This window comes from Candida pseudojiufengensis (genome assembly GCF_024610245.1).
Source record: "Candida pseudojiufengensis strain CBS 10847 chromosome Unknown scaffold16, whole genome shotgun sequence".
Classification (NCBI taxonomy): domain Eukaryota; kingdom Fungi; phylum Ascomycota; class Pichiomycetes; order Serinales; family Debaryomycetaceae; genus Lodderomyces; species Lodderomyces pseudojiufengensis.
In genome coordinates this window covers 104,536-127,567 of record NW_026261534.1, presented here as the reverse complement: position 1 = coordinate 127,567, position 23,032 = coordinate 104,536, and the positions used below count along the sequence as shown (strand labels likewise).

The following is a 23,032-nucleotide window of genomic DNA, read 5'->3' as shown; positions in this document are numbered from 1 at the left end:
AAATGGTTTATGCTGGTTATAAATAGATATTTTGATTCTATACTGTGGTATGTAATGAATTGATTTAAAATTGGACTTTCGTAGTGATAACTTCGGTAGATTTGGAGTGAGTATTTGGTTTGTAATGTTCATTTTTTATTTAAAAAGAACGTAAAACTAACTATTTTTTTCGTGGTTGTTTAGTTGAAAAATTGTAAAAATAGTGTGCTTTATTTTTTAATTATGATCTTTAATTTGGCAAATGGGATGTTTCTTGAGTTAGTTTAATCAGCTCCTTGACATTTGAATTATGAAATTTTTTTACAAACTCGTGTTGTGATGTAAATGTATTAAATCTATAGAACTTTGTTTGATCTCCAGTTTTTAAAAATTATATTCGTTCAATTATTTTTAAGATCGTGCGAATCGGATTGCAAACAAGAATATTAAAACGACAAGAAGAGCAGTTCCATTAATTTTTATACACATTACTTGCCATTAAAATAAGGAGTTCAATAACTTGTTCGTTTCGCTTTTAATGTGCGTTCCATTTTGTTCCCTTTGCTCTCTCTTTTCTACATCTTTCAATTCATTCTGCAATCTTTTCAACTTTATTAATTGATATTTCTTCTCTTGACCTTTGTACAATTTATCTTTTATACCTTTGGATGGTTGTCGTATATGCATATAATTACACATTTCACCTCTTTCACAAGAATTTGTATCGTAAGCTCTGCATCGAGCATCATTAAAATCTAGTACAGGTGATAGCTCCGAATGTACAGGTCTTCCATTAAACCATTCTTGATTCAATTCATTATTCGTTTTTAATGCATCATCTGTTGAAAAATACCGCACATATACATTCCCATTTAAATGATTGTTTTCATTTTCACATACTACCAAAGATGAAATTTCCCCCAAAGTACTCAAATGTATAAAAATATCTTGATAAAACAAATCGAAAATTTCTTGTATCTGTTTTTGACTTAGTTCTTCACTTTCATTCTTATTTAGCTTCGGATTTTGATACAAATTTGCCAAAAGTAAAGTTTTTGATGATGTGGGTTTGATGTGCTTTTTTGAACATTTTTCACCGTGTCTGCAAGCACCTATCTTGTTGTAAAATAGACAGGAGACAGAAGAACTGCTGTTATTATCATGATGTCTCGGTTGATACCTTTCACGTCCGTTCATTTTGATGGAGACGAATTTGGGTGAAGTATGATAGTAGTCTACTTATTAATATGATATCTCAGAACAAATTTTTTGTGTCATGTTTTAGTTTCTGAGTGCACTTAATTTTGGAGTTCAGATTGTCACACACAATCTATATTAAGTATATTATAATAAGATACCTTTAACCTTTGAAGGTCCGCATATTCATAATCACAAATTTATCATAAGAGTAATCTAGTTAATTGAAGTTTAAAATATAGTTCACCTAAATGCCTCTATTAAATACTAAAAAATGTCCTGCATAAAATTTCTGTATTTCAATTACTAATTACTTTTGCAACCAAATCTATACTCTATTTTTCACCTTTTTTTTCATCACCAAAGTCATGAACTGTTTGTGCTTCAATTACTTGAGTATTTTCCAGGGTATCTTCGCCATCAAGTTCATCTGGGTAAGTAATATCTATTTCATTTATATTGCTTCTCGGACCAATATACCACTTATGTGCATCTACAAGAAACCAAATTGTTGCTAAAAGTAATGGACCAAAGAAAACCACTACAGTCCAGTTCATGTCTTGAAGTGATAAGTTTTTACCTTTAACTGTAGGGAAACACAATATTGGTACCATTAAGCCAATGAATGCAACTGATATCCATCCAATTGGTTGTGATAATTTTCCCAAATGCCAAGGACCTCTCTTAAATGTGTTTCTAGCATATGTGATCTTGAGCAAAGTTGGCATAACAAAACTGACAAACCCCAGTATTCCTCCAACACTAAATATAGCACCTATAGCTACATCTCCCGCAAAAATCAATAATAATAATAATTCACCAATTATAATATTAAAAACAACAGCCCATATAGGAGTATGAGTTAATGGTGAAACTCTCTTCCAAATTTTAGAGCCAGGGAACAAACCGTCTCTCGAATAAGCATATGTGACTCTGGATGCAGCAAATAGGCAAGTATATGACATGAAGAATGAAGATATGATTGTTAAAGCAATAGCAGCATTCAATAGATCATGTTTCATAATTTGTGAAAGATAAGTTAAAAAAGGTTGACCTAATCCTTGAGGATCAGCAGCAATTTCAGCCAAATCATATAAGGTGTATGCGATTGCTATAATGAAAATAAATCCAATAGATAAACCTGACATTGAAGTCAACACGATGGCTCTTGGAACAACAAGTGAAGCATTGGAACACTCTTCTGCCACGTGTAATGGAGCATCAGCACCAGAAGCACCCCAAATACAACCAAGAAATGAAAGGAGAAAAGCAATACCAGTTGGCCAATCAGTTTGATTATCTAAACTCCATGCTTTTGAATTTGAATTAAATTTTGGAATTGGTTTATTCTGAACCTCTGCACGATTGTTACCACCCAAAACCATCACAAACACTATGACTAAAAAGAAAATATTACAAACCGTACCAGTTGAACTAAATCTTGCTGCCCATCTTGAAGTTGTTGAGCACATCAATCCACACACTATCATAATTGCAGTGGCTAGTCCAAATATTTGAGCATTTGTTGGGGTGTATGAAGAACTGTTGTATGAATAAATACCCAAAATTAAACAAGCATTTGAGTAAGAAACAGATGGAGCAGCTGTTACTTGACATAACCAATTAGACCAGCATGTGAACCATGTTAAATAAGCTTTCCAAAATGGTGGAGCTAATTGAGAAACAGCATATGGTGTACCAGCTGAACATGGAAATGCAGACGCAATTTCGGCCATACTTAAAGATATATTGATTATAAAAAGTGCTGCAATCAACCAACATGTTGGTGATAATCCTGCAACTAGTTGTTGATAATCAAATGTTGCAGCTACTGATGGAAGAATTCCCAAAACTGAAAAACTAACACCAAATACAGTCCATAATGAAAATTCCCTTTTTAACTCTTGCTTATAACCCATTGCCAATATTAAAGCTTCGTCATCATCTATTTCATGGTCAACATTAATGACTGCCCCTCGATTGGATAAAATTGAGGTAATATGTAAATCATCAACGTATACTTTGGATTTTATAGGTTGAAGTTCCTGATCTTGAGGTGTTGAGTTTACCGAAGAAGTGAAACCTGATTTCATAATTTGAGTTGATCAATGATTTGAAGTTGAATGAATGAAAATTTCACCATAACACTTCGTCATTTCTAATAATGGGAAACATCTTTCATATATATATCTGTTTGTATAAATTAGATCCATATGCAGACTAACTAATTTGAAGTAATTCCATCTCAAAGAACTTTAAACATAATAGAGTTAAAAGATTCTTCATGCATTAACCCTAAAAAAATTTTGCAATCTGATTGATTAAATGGATAGATAAGAGATTAATAAAAATTTTGCAAATCGTTTTTGTGACAATATCAATTGAAACGTCAAAAAGCGAAGCAGAGGTAATCTTACAATCAATATGATCAAATTTTACTCTCATGAATGAGTCAGTGAGTTTGATTGAGTATTAAATTCAAGGAAGACATATCTCTCACTCCACTCAACATGCTGTCTTTACTTTTTGCACCCTTCTTTTTACCTTTAACATTTTGCAATATACCGCCTTTGTCTCACGGAATTTTAATGATCTAAAATTTTCAACTGGAAAGCATAATTTTACTCTTTGAATTCAAGATCATTGATAAGCATTCGTCAAAGGAGATAACATATGGTGGATTATGAGAAAAAAAGCTTGTTGAAGGGTCACTTTGACTAGGGTCTAAAGATCCGCTTTAATTGCCTAATTGAGTAATTGAAAAATTGCGAGCAATACTGAAACATTTTATCATCTTCTCGAAAAACGAGACACACTATTACTTTCATTTCAGATCAGCGATTGAATGGAGCATGAAGGTTCTGCTCTTTGATGACGATTTTTAAAAAAAGAGTTGTTTGGCTGATGTGGTGGACAATATTAGGCGTTCTTGAGGATGATAAAGATTTTAAAATTCGAAGACTCACGATTATTATGGTACTTTTATATTAACGGGCATGTCTAACAGTACGAGCCTATGACGCGAAATGTCTGTCCCAACCTTAACGTTTTTTCGAAATTGATTCCAAAACATGAATTGGTATTATGTATGCATCAAGGTAACTATTAATGATGTTAGCATTATAAAAAAAAATAATTATAACTTTTTTGAACGTTTTATGCATTGACCAAATATATAAGCCAGTTATTGTTAATAAATCTTGTCCTTTATTCGTCTCATGTTCAGAAGTATTGATTTATTCTCTAATTATGATCATCCTCCATAAAATTAAGCTAAATACAAGTTTAGCTGCAAAATTATGTATTTTTGAAAGAATTTGAGGAAATAATTACAAAACATTGTAAATACAATCTTTATGCTTTCGTTTTTTTTTTTTTACCATACAACTAACGTTTATTAGATTCGTAGTCTGGCTTGCCAACAACTTGTAATACAAACTTTATGCTTACGTTGAACAACTTCAAATTAGTAAGAATAGAGATGCTTATCATTAAGTCAACATTAGTTCAAACGTTGATACCCTCTGATAAAAGATATTCGGGTAACTGATTTTATCAACAGGATAATTGACTTACTGTATGTCTAATTTTGAAAGCTTTCAAGAAATTTAAAGAAATCAAATAATTAAATTTTTTACTGATCGTGATATCATACTTTAGCTGAAGTGTGTAAAATATTGAACTCTTGTGGTGCTAGATGTCTTTAGTTTATTTGTCGAAATTGAGATATTTACTCATATTTGTTTCAGAAGTTTAAATCAACTTTACGTAAACTTCATCTTACATTCTTTTGAAATGTGTGAGGTTGGAGAGACCTTCAAAGCAATTTGTAATCACCACAATTTGATGTTAGAATAATCTCATGATTTAAGACAAATAAAATTTGCAACTAAAATAATTTTGTGTCATTTCTTTTCTATTAAATTTAAGCCGTTCTTTCCTAGTTAAATTAAGCGCATACAAACTCAATAAAATCTTGAAAACAATAGAATTTATTGGAAAAATATGGGGAAAACCATATAAATGATTTGAGATATTTTAAACCTACTGTGATCCAATCTTTATTTTAGATGACCAGACTCAAAACTGTAACCGATGTGATCCAGATAATTTTAGTTGGTTTGATCTTGCTATGTTTTGTGGTCCGATAGATACATTTCGAATCTTATAATCAAATTGAAGTCCTTGTATTACGAAATTAGCATTGTTCAGCTATATGTAAGTTGAATGTCTTGAAGTTTGAAATTTAATGGTACTGAAATGAAGACCGAAATTTAATAGTTTGTCCCACTCAAATTAATGTAAAGTACGTTTTTCCACAATTTTAGACTTTGAATGATCATAATTTTTGTCAAATGTTAATTCGATATGTCAAACATTTTTCTTTCGAATTCGGCTTTACATTACGGCTTAAACAAAATGTTTTATTAGAATATTCTAAAAATTTAATTATATTTTGATTATTAATTTGGTTCTGTGTGTTCTTTTGTATGTTTGAATGTTACATTTTCCGTGTTCTCCATTATTAAATAAAAACTTTAATTAGCATTATGCAATCATATGTTTGATACTTCTGAAACCAAATTCTTATAGAATTCATTATTTTTGAATCATCACGCATTTCATGGATTCTTACGGCTATCCTTAAAAAAAATTCTAATTTTGCTTTTATTCTCCAAATTACTATTTTTATTATGAATAATTATACTATTGACAGACAAAATTTAAACATCCCTTAAAATTGAGAAGTTATATAAGCTATTGATCTTTACCCCTATTTATTCAGCAAACTTTTTTTATTCCTTTTCTTTTTATTATTATTTCTAATCAAAAACATCAATCTTAAGTTTATAATTTTAACTTGTTTCATATTTCATAATAAAATTTGACACAAAGATGACTTATTTTGATGGAGTTTCAAATATCGTTAAAAGAAATCGTGCAGTCGATATTAATCCACCACCACCACAATCAGATATTAACTTAACTTCTCATGGTTCAGATTGGTTATGGGCAGCTTTTTCTGTATTTGCTTTATTAGCGGTTGTTCATGGTTTTATTTACAGTTTAACAAGTGTTAGAAGAAGTGGTTTAAAAAAATCATTGTTAATTATTCCATTATTTACAAATGCTGTAATGGCATTTGCTTACTATACTTATGCATCTAATTTGGGTTATACTTGGATTAGAACTGAATTTCATCATGTAACTACTGACAGAGGTTTAGGAGTTCGTCAAATCTTTTACAATAAATATATTGGTTGGTTCTTATGTTGGCCATTAGTTTTAACTATCTTTGCTATCATAACTCATACAAGATTAACTGATGATAGAGATGATATTTTAAAAAGAGTTGTCCAAATTATTTCAACCATTTTTACAAGATTTTTAGCTATAGCTGTATTTGTATTAGGTTTGTTAATTGGTGGTTTAATTAGATCATCATATAAATGGGGTTATTTTACTTTTGCAGTAGTTGCTCAATTATTTGCAATCTATCTTGTTTGTGTTGATTTACATCATAGTTTTCAATCACCAACTAAAAGTTGGTTAGGTAATTTAATAATTACATTTTATATTGTTGTTTGGATTTTATATCCAGTATGTTGGGGTTTATCGGAAGGTGGAAATGTTATTCAACCAGATTCAGAAGCAGTATTTTATGGTATTTTAGATTTAATAACTTTTGGATTTGTACCAGTTATATTAACCTGGATTGCTATAAATAGAGTTGATGAGGAGTTTTTCACTAAAATTTGGCATTTCCATTTGAATAATGGTAGAGATGGTGATATTGGTCATCATGATGTTGAAAAGGATGTTGGAGTAGATACTCCAAGACATTCTGGTGATACCGCAGTACCTCCAACAGGTGTTCCAAATACTGATGAAGCTTTGGTTGAGGAAGAAGTCGTAAGAGATTGAAGAGCTAAAGTTCTATTGCAAGTTTGATTTTCCAAATTTTTTAATTAATAATTCAATAATCAATTTTTTTTAATTTCAGGTGTTTAATTTTTTTATACAAATGCATAAACTTTCTTAAAATTGTTAAAATTTGTAGAATATTTTATTAAATCTCTAGCTCATATATATGGATGGTTGCAAAATTTCATGTAGTCAAGTGAGGCTTATTTATCACACCTTACTTAGTTTAAAACAGCAAAAGAAAAGAAAAAAAATCTTAAAAGCAATTACCCAAATTATATTTTCACATTACAACACTTCAATTTCATCTTTAGATACTCAATCAATTAAGCTCACTCAAGATGCCACCAAAAGCTACTCCATCTACTAAATCAACTATCAAATCCGCATCTCCTGTTAGTCAATTGATCAAAGTTATAAAAACTCAACAATTTTACTGGTTTTTAGGTCATGTATTTGCATTATTATTTTCATTATTAAGTACTTTAACAGGATTGATTTTCAGAAATGAATCATCTTTAAAATATTTTAGATTTGCTTTGATATCAAATATTATAACTTATGGGATAGTCATAAAACAAATTCATTTTAAATCAATTGGGGCTAAATTTAGCAGAGTAAAATTAATAAATGATGAAAATGTTCAATATTTAATCCTTGCATTAGTATTTTTGTTGTCAAGTTACATTTTAAAGACCCAAACTCAAGCTGCTTTATACCCATATTTTATATTTGGAGTCTTTCACGTTGTTACATACTTCCAAAATCATTTAATTACTATTTTTATTCCATCAATTCAAGCTCAACAACATGTTAATTCTTTGATAAACAACTTCACAACTAAATTAAATCAACCTGCTTTGTATGCAGCATCAAGTGTTGAATTAGTTTTGGCTGTAACTACAGGATTTGATGTTTTAATAAGTACATTTTGGTTAATTTTAAGGTGGAATTTGATCGATTACATTACTAAAGTCATTGTATTTTTAACAGTGATTGTATTCAATAAATTCAAATTTGATCATAGTCAATATACTAAAGCATCCGTACTTCAAATGGATCAAACTTGGAATGGTTATATAAACAAGATAAACAATCCAAAACTTACTCAATTATTTTTCCAACTTAGAGATTTAGCTATTCATTATATAAGTTTAATTCAAATACCTAAAGATGTTGTTAAAAAGACTCAATAGATAGGTGTTTATAGATTTATGTAAATATAATTGAATGACGGAGTTTTTAAAGATAAGTAAAATTAAATCTTCTTATTAGTACGTCACAAAAGCAAAGTAATAAATTTTGTAAATTTTTCACCAATTGTCACCACACTAAAATACAACCAAGTCATGGCTGGAGCGAGTCAGAAGAAATTAGCAGTTAAAAACAAGTCAATACTAGATCAGTTACTCTATATTTCAATTGGAGTAAACCTTTTGACATTATTTGTTATATTTTATTTCAAAAGACCATCAAATTATATTCCATATCTTATCTTTCAAATACCAAGTATAATATTGCAAAACTTATTAGAAAAAAATGGACGTCCAAAATATAATTCAGCAGGTCAATTAGTCAAATCTGGTGATGATATTTTACAAAAGGGAAGTTTATTTCAATATTGTTTTGATATTATATATTTGACATGGTTTTTCAATATTTTGACCATTTTATTAGGGTCGAACAAAGTTTGGTACTTGTATCTGATTATTCCAGGTTATATAGTTTATAAATTGAGTGGGTTTATATTACCTTTCTTTAAAAAGTCCAAACCGGTTGTTGGTGAAGAAGTTGGAGAAACTAGTGCAACTTCAAAAGATTCTTCTGGTTTAAGTAAACGTCAACAAAAGTTAAAAGCAAGACAAGAGAAAGGTCCATCAACGAAATATAGATAGATTACTTGATTTGTATATTAGCATGTAATAGCATTAATTTAAGAGTTGTACCAGTTCATTTGATCTTTATCTTTACAGATTTACTCTAAATACACACGACAATTACTTTACAACCAAAAAAAATTCCATCAACATCTTTTCATTTTACAACCATATATCAATTACACTTGCATTTACACAACAAACACATAAGACGATGCCTATAATAAAAAATCTAGATGACTTCATAGAACTATCGACAAATTTGTTAGCCATATTTCCATCAACAACAACATTATCAATAACGTACTCCAATAAATCTAAAAAATTAAAAGCTTCAAAAAAACCAAATTCAAAACCAAATAAACAACAAGCAACTCATGAAGTCAATATAAAATTATACGAGCCACATCAAGGTAAATTACTTAAATATAAGACCAAAAAGCAAAAGGAATTGAGTAAAATTTTAAACTTGTTGGGACCACAAGGATTATCTAATCAAATTGGGTTAACTAGTTTAATGACTAATGTTAAATATGTTGAACCTGAAACAGAAAACATTGATGAATCAACTACTACGGTTGCTACCGAAGCTGTAAATAAGAGCTATAATAATAGTAAGGAAGGTACACCGACCGTTACTGGTGATGTGAAACCAACAACATCCAAAAAGAAGAATAAGAAAAAGAATAAAAAAAAATAGACAATATATAGATTAATTAATATTACGAATGCATCAATACTTCTGTAAACTAGAATCAAAAGCATTTTGCTAATGACAATGATTTGACTGAACAAGAAACTACTTAATTATTTAAATAATTTCTTTAATTTTGAAATTAAACCACTGTCTGACCTTTCATTACCTGGTCTCTCTTTTGTAGTTTTTGATTGATCGAAAGATCCAGGGATTTTGTGGGTTTGTTGTGAATTCTTACCTGATTTAATAGTAGTTGTAGATGATGAACTAGTTTGAGCTTGAGAACCTCCAGGAGTATTGTTGTTGATGCCTAAAGTAGAATCAGAAGCTTGAGCTTGTAATGTAGGTTTATCGGGTTTTGGTCCAGCTTTTGGCTCATTGTTTGAAGTGGTATCTTTTACAATTGGGTCATCGTTTGTATCTTTGGGTTTTGAATCAATCTTATTTGTTGTTGTATCGTTACTAATTTTTGAATCAATATGTTCATAATCGGAAGAAGAAGGTGGTGAAGATACAGCAGCAAATGATGAAACGGCAGAAGTGTTATTAGCATTTTCTTTTGTAGAAGAAGTTGTTGGGGTTGTTTTCTGTTGTTGCTTTTTACCATCATCTTTTGAGCTGCTTATTACTTCATCATCATTTATAACAACTGGAGCAGATAAAACATCTTCATTATCGGTAGTTGTAAAAGTTTGATTATCAACAAATTCATCATCACCATTAATTGGTTCTTCAACCAAAATTAAATCTTCAGCTTTTATGACATTATTTACATTACCTTCATGATCAGTTGTAGTTTCATATAAATCTAAAGTTTTCCAAGTACCATCAATTATAAATTTAAAAATTAAATCTTCTTTAGTATCTAATGTTATAGTTTGTTCAAATGGTTCTTTTGTTATTTCTGGTAATGATTTAGACCAATTGTCAAATGTTCCTGTAATTTGGACCGATTTGATACCTGTTGGTCCTTTAATTGTATATTGATATACCATTTCTTCGACTAATTGTGATTCACTAAGTGATTGATAAAAGATAAAAACACACAGATAATACACAAAAAAATATAATTTAAAAATTAAAAAATCAGTTTCCAATCCCTAAAAATTCTACTCGTTATCTTTATTAGTTAAAAGATTAACAAGATAAAGACCTTGATCACAAGTAGTTAGAATTAGATCAAAATTTAAATAAATTAATTGAAATAATATGGGAATTTAAAAGTCAATTGTTGAGATCACAAATCGGAATTTACGTGTAAAATTAAAAGATAAGCTCAATTTGAATAATAATTCTTTTTCTTTCTCCTACAAATTAATTACACAGTTTCATTTTACTCCGTAAATCATTATTTACATCTTAACCATATCATTTATTCTTTAATCAGACGACGCTTATGGTAAGTATCTAGTATTTAAGAGTTTTGTTGTTATGTTACTTCCCATTAATCAGTTCAACTGTTTTGATTAGCTTTGCTTATCAGGTTTGACACAATTATAAAATATTTTCGGACTATTAAATTCCAAAAACGTTTCTTAAATTGTATTAATTTTAAGTTCTAATTAAATGTAAAAGCTACTAAAAAATCACGATAAACAATTCAACAATACTCTATTATATCTCGGTGAAGTTCTCAAAATCTTATTCAAAGCACTTATTCTTATATATTTTAGTTGATCGATAATCTTGTGTAACTTACGTTAAATGAGTTTCAGTTTCAATTTAGATTTATTTTGTGCTACATTCATACCCTCATTACAAATTCTTAACTTTAATTAAATAAAATGATATTAATTAATACGTATTAAATTCTATAAAAAATGCTAAAACCATTTAACTCTTACATAAATAGAAGCAATGGCAATTAATCTATAAACAATGAATACAGCAAATAATCCTCCAAACATAGCACCTAAATTTTGTTTTAAATTATAATATTCTAAAACATCTTGACCTGTTCTAAAAGTACAATCAACTCCATCAACACCACATGTAAAAGTTTGATTTTTAAAACCTAAATTTGCACAAATTGCAACAGCATATTTCATAGGACTTATAAAATTTATAGCTTTAAAAAAATGAGGCATATGTAATGACATTGTTCCACCCATAAAAATTGCAATAATAATTGCATTAGATAAAACATTTGTTGCAACTTCAATATGATTGAAAACACTATTTACAAATATTCCTAATGACTCACCACAATTTATTGAAACAAATCCAGTACAAAACATTGCGAAATACATTGATGCGTTTCTTGGTAATCCACAAACAAATACAATTAAAGCACTGAAAAAGAAAGATGGTAATATCTCCGTTGGTAATTCATTAAGAAAGTAGGATATACCAAATTCTGAAACACCATAAATTCCATCTTTATATTCTTGATAAAATAAATTTCTTTCAAATGGATATAAACTGATATTATTTACTAATCCCACAAAATAAAGATTCAAAACTTCTTGAATTAAACCTAATCTGTTACTTATTCCATCTTGTGTGTTTTTTAATGGTGCAAAAAATAATGTGTGGATTATAGTTAAAAATATAGTTTGACCAACTCTACTAATGATACTATCTTTTGATCGATATGATGTTAGAAATTGTCTTTCTGTAACTGTTGGAAATGTATGAATGAATGATAATCTTTTGAAATAAAATTGAGATAAATTGATTACTTGTTGTGGTGATGCAGTTTGATTTTGTCGTATTGTTTGTTCTTTATATTTCCAATTGTTAATTAAAAGATTAATCCTATCTTGTAAGGAATCATTCTTCTCATCAATGATTGATTCCTCTTCATTACTGATAAGATCTAAAATATAATCAGCCATATTTAAATTATTTACATTTGTGAAACCTAATTTAGCTAAATATGGAACAATTTCAGATGATGACCCATTATATATTACATTACCACCTTTACCTAAAAATAATAAACTTCCAAAGTTGAAAAATATATCTTCACTAGGTTGATGAATAGTCAAAATAACAGTAGTTCCATTTTCAACAGCTAATTCTGTTAACAAATTAAATATAGCTTCAGCTGTGGAAGAGTCTAAACCTGAAGTTGGTTCATCAAGAAACAATATTTTTGGCTTGGACAATAACTGAATAGAAATACTTAACCTTCTTTTCTCACCACCTGAAATACCTTTTATATATTCATTACCTACCAAAGTATCTGCACAATCAATTAATCCAGTTTGACGTATCAACTTGTTGATGATTTTTGGTATTGATTTATGTTGTTCCAATGGTATTCTTAACCTTGCTTGATAATACAAAGTTTCTCTAACTGTTAAATCCGCAATCAACGAATCATCATGTTGAGTCACATAAGCTGATATTTTACTTAACTGCAGTCTTGAAACATCTTGAACTCCATTAATTTTGATATTACCAGATGAAATGAAGGATGAAGATCTGTCTAACCTGTTTGATAAAAAGTTAAGACAAGTACTTTTACCACTACCCGATGGACCCATAATACAATTAACTGAATTAGCTTTGAATGTTGCATTGATATCATTCAACAATGTTTTTTGATCTAAGATTTTACCATAAAATGTCTTTTTATTCACAATTAAATTGATGTTTGATAATTCAATACTCATAGGATAAGTATCATTAACAATTTCATCAGTAGTGATTCCAAATGCAACATTTTCATTCGCCTTTTCATCTTCATCTTCCTCTGTTTCCGTTTCATCATCATGATCCTCCTCATCACCAATTGTATTCTTTTTAGTCTTCGCCATACCAGTGTCATGATTTCTGAAATGTAATCCCAAACAAGATAATATCATAAATCCAACAACCCAAGCAATTAAAATTCCAATTGGTTCAGCAATCCAATTTTGTGGATACCCCAATAAAGCCAATTGAGCATTCCCAGTATATTCTAAGCATCTTGATTGATCATCGTAAGGACAATCTCCTTCCCAATTTGTAAATTGATTTGCACATAATGCACCAAATCCATACCAAAAATAAGCTAAATACTTAACCCATCTTACATAAACAGGCATAGTTCTTGCATTTACAAAATATCCAGAAGCAGAATTTTGTAATTGATAAAATAAATTGATGTATAACGTTGTTATAGGCATACTTTGAGCAATTGCAAACATTAACATTGCACCAGTCATACAGCATAATTGAACCAATAAAGTTATAGCAAAATATATTCCAAAATGTGAACCATTTCCAACTCTTAAACCCCACATAAAAAAAGTAATAACTGAAAATACAATAGTCATAGGTAAATCCTCCAATAAAAATTTAGCTAATCTTCTTGACAAAATAAAGCCTGCAGGACTTGAAACATGTTCAAGATATTCTCTAAAAAAATAAACACCATCAGTTACCCATAATCTTTCTGCTTCGATGAACATAGCACAAAATCCAACAACTTCTAGTAACACATATTGAACTGAAACTAATGATCTAATACCAGCTAAGTCATGTTTTGGACGATAAAACATCCACCCTAATGTGACGGCCATAACTAATGCTCCAAAATTTAAAACAATTAAACTGCCTCTGTCACGATAAGATAATTTGAATGTTCTTGCTGTTGTGATTTTCAATTCTTGTATGAATGATATTTGATCCTGCTTTGGAGTTGAGAATAATTTTAAATTGGAAATGAAATGTTTTTGATCCTTCTTGGAAGTACTTTGATATTCATAATGGTGTAAATTTTTCCATTTTTCAACAAGATAGTTAATTCTAGCAGCTGATCTTAATTCGTTATCCAAAGTACTTGAATCCTTAACAGATATGTCCATTACATAGGTACTAATATGTTTACCATCATCACTAGGAAAATCTTCTAATTTATTAAAATAATCATATGCTTCATTTTGTAAGTTTCCATAATACATTAATCTACCTCCTTTAGTCAACAAACAAACTTTATCAAATAAATCACAAATCTCAGGTCTTGGTTGATGAATAGATAAAACCACTGTAATTCCCAAATCTGAAGATGATAATCTTTTCAACAATTGAACTAATTTTAAAGAGCTTGAAGTGTCTAATCCAGTTGTAGCTTCATCACAGAATAATATGGATGGTCTAGATAATAATTGTATAGCTAAACTAACTCTTCTTTGTTCACCACCACTTAAAGTTGAAGAATGTGATGAAAAATTACAAACTCTTGTATCAATTAAATGATTTAATTCCAAAACATTTAAAATATATTTAATTAAATTTACTTTCTCATCTTCTGTAACATAAGGTGGTAATCTTAAATCAGCTTGACTTTTTAAAGTTTCCCAAAGTGTTAAACCAGGTAAAAAAAAATCTGTTTGAAGTAAATAAGCATGTTTTATATGCTTAGAATCATCATCACTAATATAATTAACACTACCTGAAAATTCCAACTTTTTATTTCTCACATTAGTTCTTTGAGCTAAAGTATTTAATAATGTAGTTTTACCAGCACCTGAACCTCCCATTAATGCAATCAATTCACCACTATTTACATCAAATGAAATATCATTTAAAATTTTGGATGATTTCAGATTAAAGTCTTTTGTCTCATGATCTTTTAATTGTTGTCTAAATAGTTTTTTCTTTACTTTATTCAATCCAGAAATTTGATGTTTGACCGAAACTGTTAAATTTCTTATTTGAAGACCAACTCTTTGACCTGGTGGAATTCGAAGAACATTTGAATCATTCATTTTGTTTTTTCAATCTTTTATGCAATTTACTATCTCTATTGATCTTGACTAATTATTAAATTTCTATCACCTAATACAGCAATAAAACATAATAAGGGAACAAATAAAGTGACATATGAATTGTGAAGGGAACTAAAACGGAAGGGATTCAATAAATTTTTATATAGGACAGAATTAGTAATTATTATCATCAAAAATTATTGTAAAAAATCAAAAGCGCAATTTTTCTCAAGTTTGTGTATTGCGCAATTTTTTCTTTCTTTTTCAAATCTTGAAATTGCGCTTGGGGTTTTATCAGATTTTGTAGCCCTTTACTCATCTTTTGTTATTGACGCTGGTAATTACCTACAAACATCATCCAAAACCATTCGAAATTCAATTTCAAAACCGAGCAACGTAGAAATATTGATTGATAGAGAACTATCAAAATCATCGTGAACCAAACATAATTAAAGCTAATAAACTACAAGTTTTTGCGGATATACTATGTAGTACTAAAAAATCAAATATGTAACCGAAAATGAAGAAGGAAAATAAAAAATTTTGAGCCTCACGTTTTACAAAATTTAGACATCTGTACCAATTTAGTCAATTCATTCCGACGTTAGAACGCATTTTACAATTAATCTTGGCAAATTTATATCATGCAAATGGTATACGAGGTATAGGATTCGATACAAAATAGACAAATAAATGATTTACACAGTTTTTGATCTGATTACTAACCAATAAATAAGATATTTTCATTACTCAATATTAACTTTAGTCTTTTTGTAAGGAAAGTTTTGCTAATTTCAAAACTCCTTCCTCCGTTTTTGCTCCTCCGATAAATCCAGCAGCGTGCACGAATATACAACCTTCAATACCTGATTTATTACTTAATTCTTCATCCCTTAATCCTCTTAACTCTTCCGGTATTCCTTTTCGAAATTCAAAAGAACTTGATGTGATACTAACAGTAGAAATTCTCCAATTACCACTTGCATCTTGAAAAAGAACAAATTTTATTGATCCTTCAGCATTATTTTTCTTCTCAATTGCATATAAATGTTCTTTCCATGGACAAAATTGAGATAAAATTATTATTTCTCCTGATTTATCAACATTAAATCTATTTTCAAATGCTTTTTCAACAATAGATTTTGCAGGTAACCAACCTTTGCCATATCCTTCCAATAAATTCACAAAAGTTTTACCCATTAGTTCACTTGCAATCAAAAATTGACGATCAAAATCCTCATCTTTACAGCTTTCATTCCATCTAGGATTAAATTTTGCAACCATTGCAGGCAATGTGATATTTTTTTCATTGAACTTACTTTCTATGTCTTTAGGGTAATTACTAATACCATTGTCATTAGCATCTAGACTTTCAATAAATTCTTTATATACTTTGTCATATAACAATTCCACATTACTATCATTAGATTGTAAATTTAATACTTCTTGTATTATATCTTTCCCAAAATGTTTGTAAATTAATCCAGCAGATGATAACTTAGTCTTGTAATTATTATTAAATGTAGTATCAAATTCCCTTTGATGATGATCGAAATATTTAACTTGATCATATTTCCCACTTACATCAACTACTATGTCTGATCTTTCCCAATCCTCAGGATTTCTCGACCTTATTACCTCAGCATTGGAAAATTTAGGTAATAATTTTAATAAATACACAGCTAATGATTCGTCTGCATGAAACGACCCCGAGTGTGTACAAATTTTGACCATGTTATCTAGTTTTAATTTTTTTGACATGTACCTGGATATGTTTAACATAACACTGTTTACAAATTTTCATATAAATTTTTCGTGTCTGCTTATAGTGGTCCAATTTTGTGTAATAATTAAAGAGATGTTGTAACGTTGTATAAATTCAAATACATTTACAGTACATGTTAATAAAAGAATAAACTAAACTTATTACACTTATATATTCTAGCAATATAAAATCAAACATAATCTACGTCCCTTCGTCAATCAAAATGTCAGCTCTAAACAGAATTAGTTTCAACACCTTTCATTCTTTCATCAGAATATGAATCATCATCCATTAAACCACCATGCTCTTTATGTTCAACATTCATTTTTTTAATCATCTCAGTTTCAGATACAATAGGTATACTTGGTTGCCATGAAGCTGATCTCCAAGCTGGTACTTTCTCTTCCCACATTTGTCCAATTTCTTCTAAACGTTTACCACGAGTTTCTGGGAAACCAAAGAATACATGTATAGCCATGCAGAAACAGAAAACTCCGTAAATAATATATGTTCTCCAGCTTATATTTTTAAAACCTGCAGGTGTATACATTGCAATAGCAAAATTCAAAATCCAATTTGCTGATGTTGATAAAGCATTTCCTCTCTGAGAAATTCTACTATCTCCCCAAATTTCTGAACAATAAACCCAAATACCAACACCCCAAGTTGAAGCAAATGAACAAACAAATAAGTAACAACAAGCAATAGCACCGTTTGAAGCTGGCTTATCACTTTCAGGAATTCTAATATTTACTGATTCATTGTCTGACTCTGGCCAAGGCACAGAACGTGCACCTAATATTCCGGCTAAACCAAATTGCCAACACATCATCATTAAAGCACCTCCAATCAATAATGGTCTTCTACCAACTTTATCAAATAATAATAATGCTGGAACAGTACATACAACATTTAAAACGTATTGAATTGATGAAGCAACTAAATTGGCATTTCCTGAATAACCTGCCATTTGGAAAATGTAAACAATATAATACATCATAACATTCATACCAGTTAATTGTTGCCATACTTGAGATGACATGGCTGTAAAAGTTCTCACAATATATCTTTTTCTAAATAAAGTAGCATAACCAATTGACTTGGCCGCTTCATCAATCAATAATTGTTCTTTAATCTCTGCAATTTCGACTTTAACATCAGCATCTTCATGATTTCCATGAGCTTGGACATTTGCTACTACGGTCTCAGCTTGTTCCCATCTACCTTGTTTTGCTAACCACCTTGGTGATTCAGGGATAAAGAAACATCCAAAGAATAATAATAATCCTGGTACAATTTGGATACCCCAACCAATTCTAAAAGATGCAACTCCATTGATTTGACCAACTCCAAAACCTATGTAAAACATAATCATGATACCTAATGTAACTGCAAATTGAAAAAATCCATTAACTGTTCCTCTTCGTCTTCTTGGAGATATCTCTGCTCCGTATATTGGAGCAACTGATGAACCAAATCCAACACCAAAACCAGATATAATTCTACCAATTATCAATTGAGCTCTATTTTGAGCTGAAGATTGAATAGCAGCACCAATAATCCAAAGCAAAGAACAAATAATTAAAGATAATCTTCTTCCAAAAGGTTCAGAAACAAAACTTGACGATAAAGCTCCAAAAAATGATCCTAAACTCATTGATGAGGTGATAAAACCTTGCATATCAGCTCCTGGATGATTGAAATATTCGAGATATGGTCTTGAACCTATGAATGCTGACATTGATGAGATATCAAAACCAAACATCAATCCCGCTATAGTTGAAATACAAGCAATGAAATATACATTATGAATTTTAGGGAATTTATCTAAAAAATTTGATATTTTTAAAGCAGGTCCTGTAAAGATTCTCTCAATTTTAGACGACATATTTGTGTGAATAGTCTTTATTAACTAGTTTGGGACTTAAAAACATTTTGAAGATTTGAGGAAATTTATGCTTATTTATATTTGAATGTTATTTGGTGCTCCATATTAAAATAATAATTTTGTTTTGAGGATGATAATGTAAACATTAACATGGCCATGTAACAATAAAAATTTCTTAGATTTGAGAAAAACTCCAGCTGGGGTAATTACCCATCTTACATACTAAGATTTAATTAAATTCTTGACTTGAAGGTTAACCTATGGTTCGTCTTATGTTTTAGTGGAAAAACATGTTTCGAATTTTGTGAAACGATCCCTGTTTATTTGATTAACAATGTTTGATTAAGCACGATCTAATTACTGCTCATTATCTTTTAAAGTACAGTAATCTTCGATATATTTATCCCCTCTTCATACTTTAATTTCGTTTAATGCTATTCATAGTAGTCATTCAAATGTTACACTTAATTTCTTGAATTGTTAAGAATTTTTCTTTATTGTTAATTAACAAATTTTCTTAACTTCAGAAATTTTTTTCATACAAATTAAACTTTTTATTTAAATGTATGATCATAGCAAAATAAATTAATCCTTGAACAACAATAACACATTAAATTTTTAAATAGCTTGTATGATTTTTTTTTCCGATATTTGGAAGTTATGTCTTTGTCCATGGTATGATAGTTTTTCTTTGTGTTTCTTTTATACAAGATTTTAGTTTTTTTAAAGTAAAGATTTAATGACATAATACAAGTTCGGATTATTTCAAATTATTTTCGTTAATAGGTTCTGGATTAATAGGTTTGTTTTCCTACAATACACCAGCCATATTAGCCTGATGTGTAATGAGTGATTAGGCGTCATATGATTTTCTTAACTGACATTATAATTCAAAAATTGCTTTGAAGAATTAATCAATAGAAAAGATGTTTCAATCATTATAATATGTAATGAAATCTCAATCAACTCTAAAAAAAATTTTCCGATATATGCCACTTTACAAAAGATTAAAACTTGATATAATTTTCTTGGTCTTTTAATTTATTCTTATCACAATTGAGTGATGATGAAAAAAGTGAAAATGTTTGCAATTCCGACCGAAGAAACATAACCATTTGGCTTTTTAGAGCCAAGTATTTCGTCAGCAACACATGATCTAGCTAAAAAGTGGATTTGAAAGGTGGGGATTCCTATCATAGGTTATTCCTATATGAATCAGTTTTTCAAATCATCCCCTTAACACATGTGGTCATAAAAATAAATTGTTTCAAGAGAAAATCGTACTTACAGCTGTTTTTGAAACTTAGAGGACATGGAAGGATATCAACTTACAATTAGATGCTTAAAACTTATAAAAGAAACATGAGTTTCATAATTACATTAAACATAAACGGCGTAAACTATAACATTAAAAAAACCAACAAAACTTAAATGAAATAAAGTAGAATTGAAATGAACCCAATCATCAATTATTATTCTCCTCAAACAGAATTAGTTTCAACATCTTGAATTTTTTCATCTGAAAATTCAGCATCTTCCTTATGTTCAAGACTTAATTTCCTTGCTAAATCTGAATCAGATGCAATTGGAATTGTTGGTTGCCATGAAGCTGATCTCCAAGCTGGAACTTTTTCTTCCCACATTTGTCCAATTTCTTCTAAACGTTTACCACGAGTTTCTGGGAATCCAAAATAAACATGAATAGCCATTGCTAAACACATTACTCCATAAATAATATAAGTTTTCCAAGTGATATTTTTGAAACCAGAAGGAGTGTACATGGCAATTGCAAAATTTAAAATCCAATTTGCTGATGTTGATAAGGCATTACCTCTTTGAGAAATTCTGTTGTCACCCCAAATTTCAGAACAATACACCCAGATACCAACACCCCAAGTTGAAGCAAATGAACAAACAAACAAATAACTACAAGCAATAGCTCCGTTTGAAGCAGCTTTATTTGATTCTGGAATTCTAATATTAACGGCATCGTTACCTGAATCAGCCCAAGGTTTTGAGTAAGATCCTAAAATACCAGCTAATCCAAATTGCCAAATCATCATAGAAATAGCACCACCAATCAATAATGGTCTTCTACCAATTTTATCAAATAATAATAATGCTGGAACAGTACATACAACATTTAAAACATATTGAATTGATGAAGCAACTAAATTAGCATTTCCTGAATAACCTGCCATTTGGAAAATATAAACAATATAATACATCATAACATTCATACCAGTTAATTGTTGCCATATTTGTGAAAAGATAGCAGTGAAAGTTCTGACGATGAATTTTTTTTTGAATAAAGTAGCATATCCAACTGATTTAGCTTCTTCATGGATTAATAATTGTTCTTTAATTTCTGCAAGTTCAATTAAGACATTTGTATCCTCAGCATTACCATGAGCTTGAACGTTAGCAACAATTTGTTCAGCTTGTTCCCATCTACCTTGTTTAGCTAACCATCTTGGTGATTCAGGAATAAAGAAACAACCAAAAAATAAAATTAAACCTGGTACAATTTGGATACCCCAACCAATTCTGAATGAAGCAACTCCATTGATTTGACCAACGCCAAAACAAATATAGAACATTATCATTATACCAACGGTAACTGCAAATTGAAACAAACCATTAACAGTACCTCTTCTAGTTCTTGGTGAAATTTCAGCACCATAAATTGGAGCAACTGATGAACCAAAACCAATACCAAAACCAGAAATAATTCTACCAATAATTAATTGGGCAACGTTTTGAGCTGAAGATTGAATTGCTGCACCAATCATCCATAATAAAGAACAAATAATTAAAGATAATCTTCTTCCAAAAGGTTCTGAAACAAAAGAAGATAATAATGAACCAAAAAATGAACCAATACCCATACTACCAGTTATAAAACCTTGCATATCAGCTCCAGGATGATTGAAATAATTTCCATAAGGATTTGAGCCAATAAATGCTGACATTGATGAGATATCAAAACCAAACATTAAACCAGCAATGGTTGATATACAAGCAATGAAATAAACATTATGAATTTTAGGAAATTTATCCAAAAAATTTGATATTTTTAAAGCTGGACCTGAAAAAGCTCTTTCGATTTTAGAAGACATCTTTTTCAAAATGAATTGTTGATTGATGAAATTAATAGTTTTAAAAAAATAATTGCAACATCTTTTTTCAAGATTTTAACAGGTATTTATATTAAAACTTTTAGTATGGAATCGTGAAGCTAAAACTCGTATTTAATTCTAAATTACTATTATTATCATTACTCTGTTTATAGTTTAGCCTAAATATCACTGAAAGCCTTACTATTGTAAAATCAACAAAGAATTTCCCCGCTGGGGTAATAACACTTGATACATTCATACTTTATGCTCATATTTTGATAAATTCTAATGCAAATTGAAATAATTAACTCGATAAAACTGAATGAGATTGTAATACATAACAAAGTATATCATTGTAAAATGTGGTAGATGATGTTTTATGTATTACCACCTAATTATTTTTAGTTACCACTAAACTAAATTATTTTTTTTGCCTTATGGATAAATTTTTTTAGACTAGTTGCATTCTTATAGTACTAACAAATTATGTTACAAAAATCATTTTTTCTTGGAAATTTTCTAACAAAACTTGTTAGCAAACTGAAGGAAGAAAGGGATGATGGAAAATATTTTTCCGATTCCAGAAATATTCCAAGTAGATCATGATATTGATTGGTGGTTTTTTCAAATTTTTGTATGTGTTATCTTATTGTGTAATTTTACCCCATATTTTCGGATTTTTTTTTTCTTCAAAATTTTCTTTGGCAAGGAACAATATTTATTGTATAACGGAAAAAAATTTATTCTCAAGAAATTTTCTTTCAGGGAGTATAGTTTCACCTGGGGATGGAACAATAACGTACGACAAAGAGTGGATCTGACCAAGAAGTTTCCTCAACTCGTAAATCTTAGTTATCTCTACCCCTTGTCATTTCTTTTTATACTC

At 29.5% G+C, this 23,032-nt stretch overlaps 11 protein-coding genes across 11 annotated transcripts; 4 read left to right on the top strand and 7 right to left on the bottom strand. All coding sequences in view use genetic code 12, as the record gives it.

The window, feature by feature from the left end:
• Positions 1 to 477: 477 nt before the first annotated feature.
• Positions 478 to 1,176, bottom strand: KGF55_004142 (splicing factor SR family protein; the record flags this gene model as incomplete). Its single annotated transcript, XM_051759014.1, has 1 exon — positions 478 to 1,176. The coding sequence occupies one exon, from the start codon at positions 1,174 to 1,176 to the stop codon at positions 478 to 480; it is 699 nt and encodes a 232-aa protein (XP_051613151.1).
• A 335-nt stretch (positions 1,177 to 1,511) lies between these two features.
• Positions 1,512 to 3,269, bottom strand: GPT1 (Gpt1p; the record flags this gene model as incomplete). The annotated part of the gene is made up of 1 exon (XM_051759013.1): positions 1,512 to 3,269. The coding sequence occupies one exon, from the start codon at positions 3,267 to 3,269 to the stop codon at positions 1,512 to 1,514; it is 1,758 nt and encodes a 585-aa protein (XP_051613150.1).
• A 2,803-nt stretch (positions 3,270 to 6,072) lies between these two features.
• On the top strand, positions 6,073 to 7,101 carry HSP30 (Hsp30p; the record flags this gene model as incomplete). Its single annotated transcript, XM_051759012.1, has 1 exon — positions 6,073 to 7,101. The coding sequence occupies one exon, from the start codon at positions 6,073 to 6,075 to the stop codon at positions 7,099 to 7,101; it is 1,029 nt and encodes a 342-aa protein (XP_051613149.1).
• A 341-nt stretch (positions 7,102 to 7,442) lies between these two features.
• Positions 7,443 to 8,297, top strand: KGF55_004139 (uncharacterized protein; the record flags this gene model as incomplete). Its single annotated transcript, XM_051759011.1, has 1 exon — positions 7,443 to 8,297. The coding sequence occupies one exon, from the start codon at positions 7,443 to 7,445 to the stop codon at positions 8,295 to 8,297; it is 855 nt and encodes a 284-aa protein (XP_051613148.1).
• Positions 8,298 to 8,450: 153 nt separating this feature from the next.
• Positions 8,451 to 8,996, top strand: KGF55_004138 (uncharacterized protein; the record flags this gene model as incomplete). The annotated part of the gene is made up of 1 exon (XM_051759010.1): positions 8,451 to 8,996. One exon carries the CDS (start codon positions 8,451 to 8,453, stop codon positions 8,994 to 8,996), a length of 546 nt encoding a protein of 181 aa, XP_051613147.1.
• A 196-nt stretch (positions 8,997 to 9,192) lies between these two features.
• On the top strand, positions 9,193 to 9,678 carry KGF55_004137 (signal recognition particle subunit; the record flags this gene model as incomplete). Its single annotated transcript, XM_051759009.1, has 1 exon — positions 9,193 to 9,678. One exon carries the CDS (start codon positions 9,193 to 9,195, stop codon positions 9,676 to 9,678), a length of 486 nt encoding a protein of 161 aa, XP_051613146.1.
• Positions 9,679 to 9,785: 107 nt separating this feature from the next.
• KGF55_004136 (uncharacterized protein) lies at positions 9,786 to 10,670 on the bottom strand (the record flags this gene model as incomplete). Its single annotated transcript, XM_051759007.1, has 1 exon — positions 9,786 to 10,670. The coding sequence occupies one exon, from the start codon at positions 10,668 to 10,670 to the stop codon at positions 9,786 to 9,788; it is 885 nt and encodes a 294-aa protein (XP_051613145.1).
• An 828-nt stretch (positions 10,671 to 11,498) lies between these two features.
• ROA1 (Roa1p) lies at positions 11,499 to 15,374 on the bottom strand (the record flags this gene model as incomplete). The annotated part of the gene is made up of 1 exon (XM_051759006.1): positions 11,499 to 15,374. The coding sequence occupies one exon, from the start codon at positions 15,372 to 15,374 to the stop codon at positions 11,499 to 11,501; it is 3,876 nt and encodes a 1,291-aa protein (XP_051613144.1).
• A 762-nt stretch (positions 15,375 to 16,136) lies between these two features.
• On the bottom strand, positions 16,137 to 17,135 carry KGF55_004134 (uncharacterized protein; the record flags this gene model as incomplete). Its single annotated transcript, XM_051759005.1, has 1 exon — positions 16,137 to 17,135. One exon carries the CDS (start codon positions 17,133 to 17,135, stop codon positions 16,137 to 16,139), a length of 999 nt encoding a protein of 332 aa, XP_051613143.1.
• Positions 17,136 to 17,371: 236 nt separating this feature from the next.
• On the bottom strand, positions 17,372 to 19,027 carry KGF55_004133 (sugar porter family MFS transporter; the record flags this gene model as incomplete). The annotated part of the gene is made up of 1 exon (XM_051759004.1): positions 17,372 to 19,027. The coding sequence occupies one exon, from the start codon at positions 19,025 to 19,027 to the stop codon at positions 17,372 to 17,374; it is 1,656 nt and encodes a 551-aa protein (XP_051613142.1).
• Positions 19,028 to 20,508: 1,481 nt separating this feature from the next.
• KGF55_004132 (sugar porter family MFS transporter) lies at positions 20,509 to 22,146 on the bottom strand (the record flags this gene model as incomplete). Its single annotated transcript, XM_051759003.1, has 1 exon — positions 20,509 to 22,146. The coding sequence occupies one exon, from the start codon at positions 22,144 to 22,146 to the stop codon at positions 20,509 to 20,511; it is 1,638 nt and encodes a 545-aa protein (XP_051613141.1).
• Between the last annotated feature and the right edge of the window lie 886 nt (positions 22,147 to 23,032).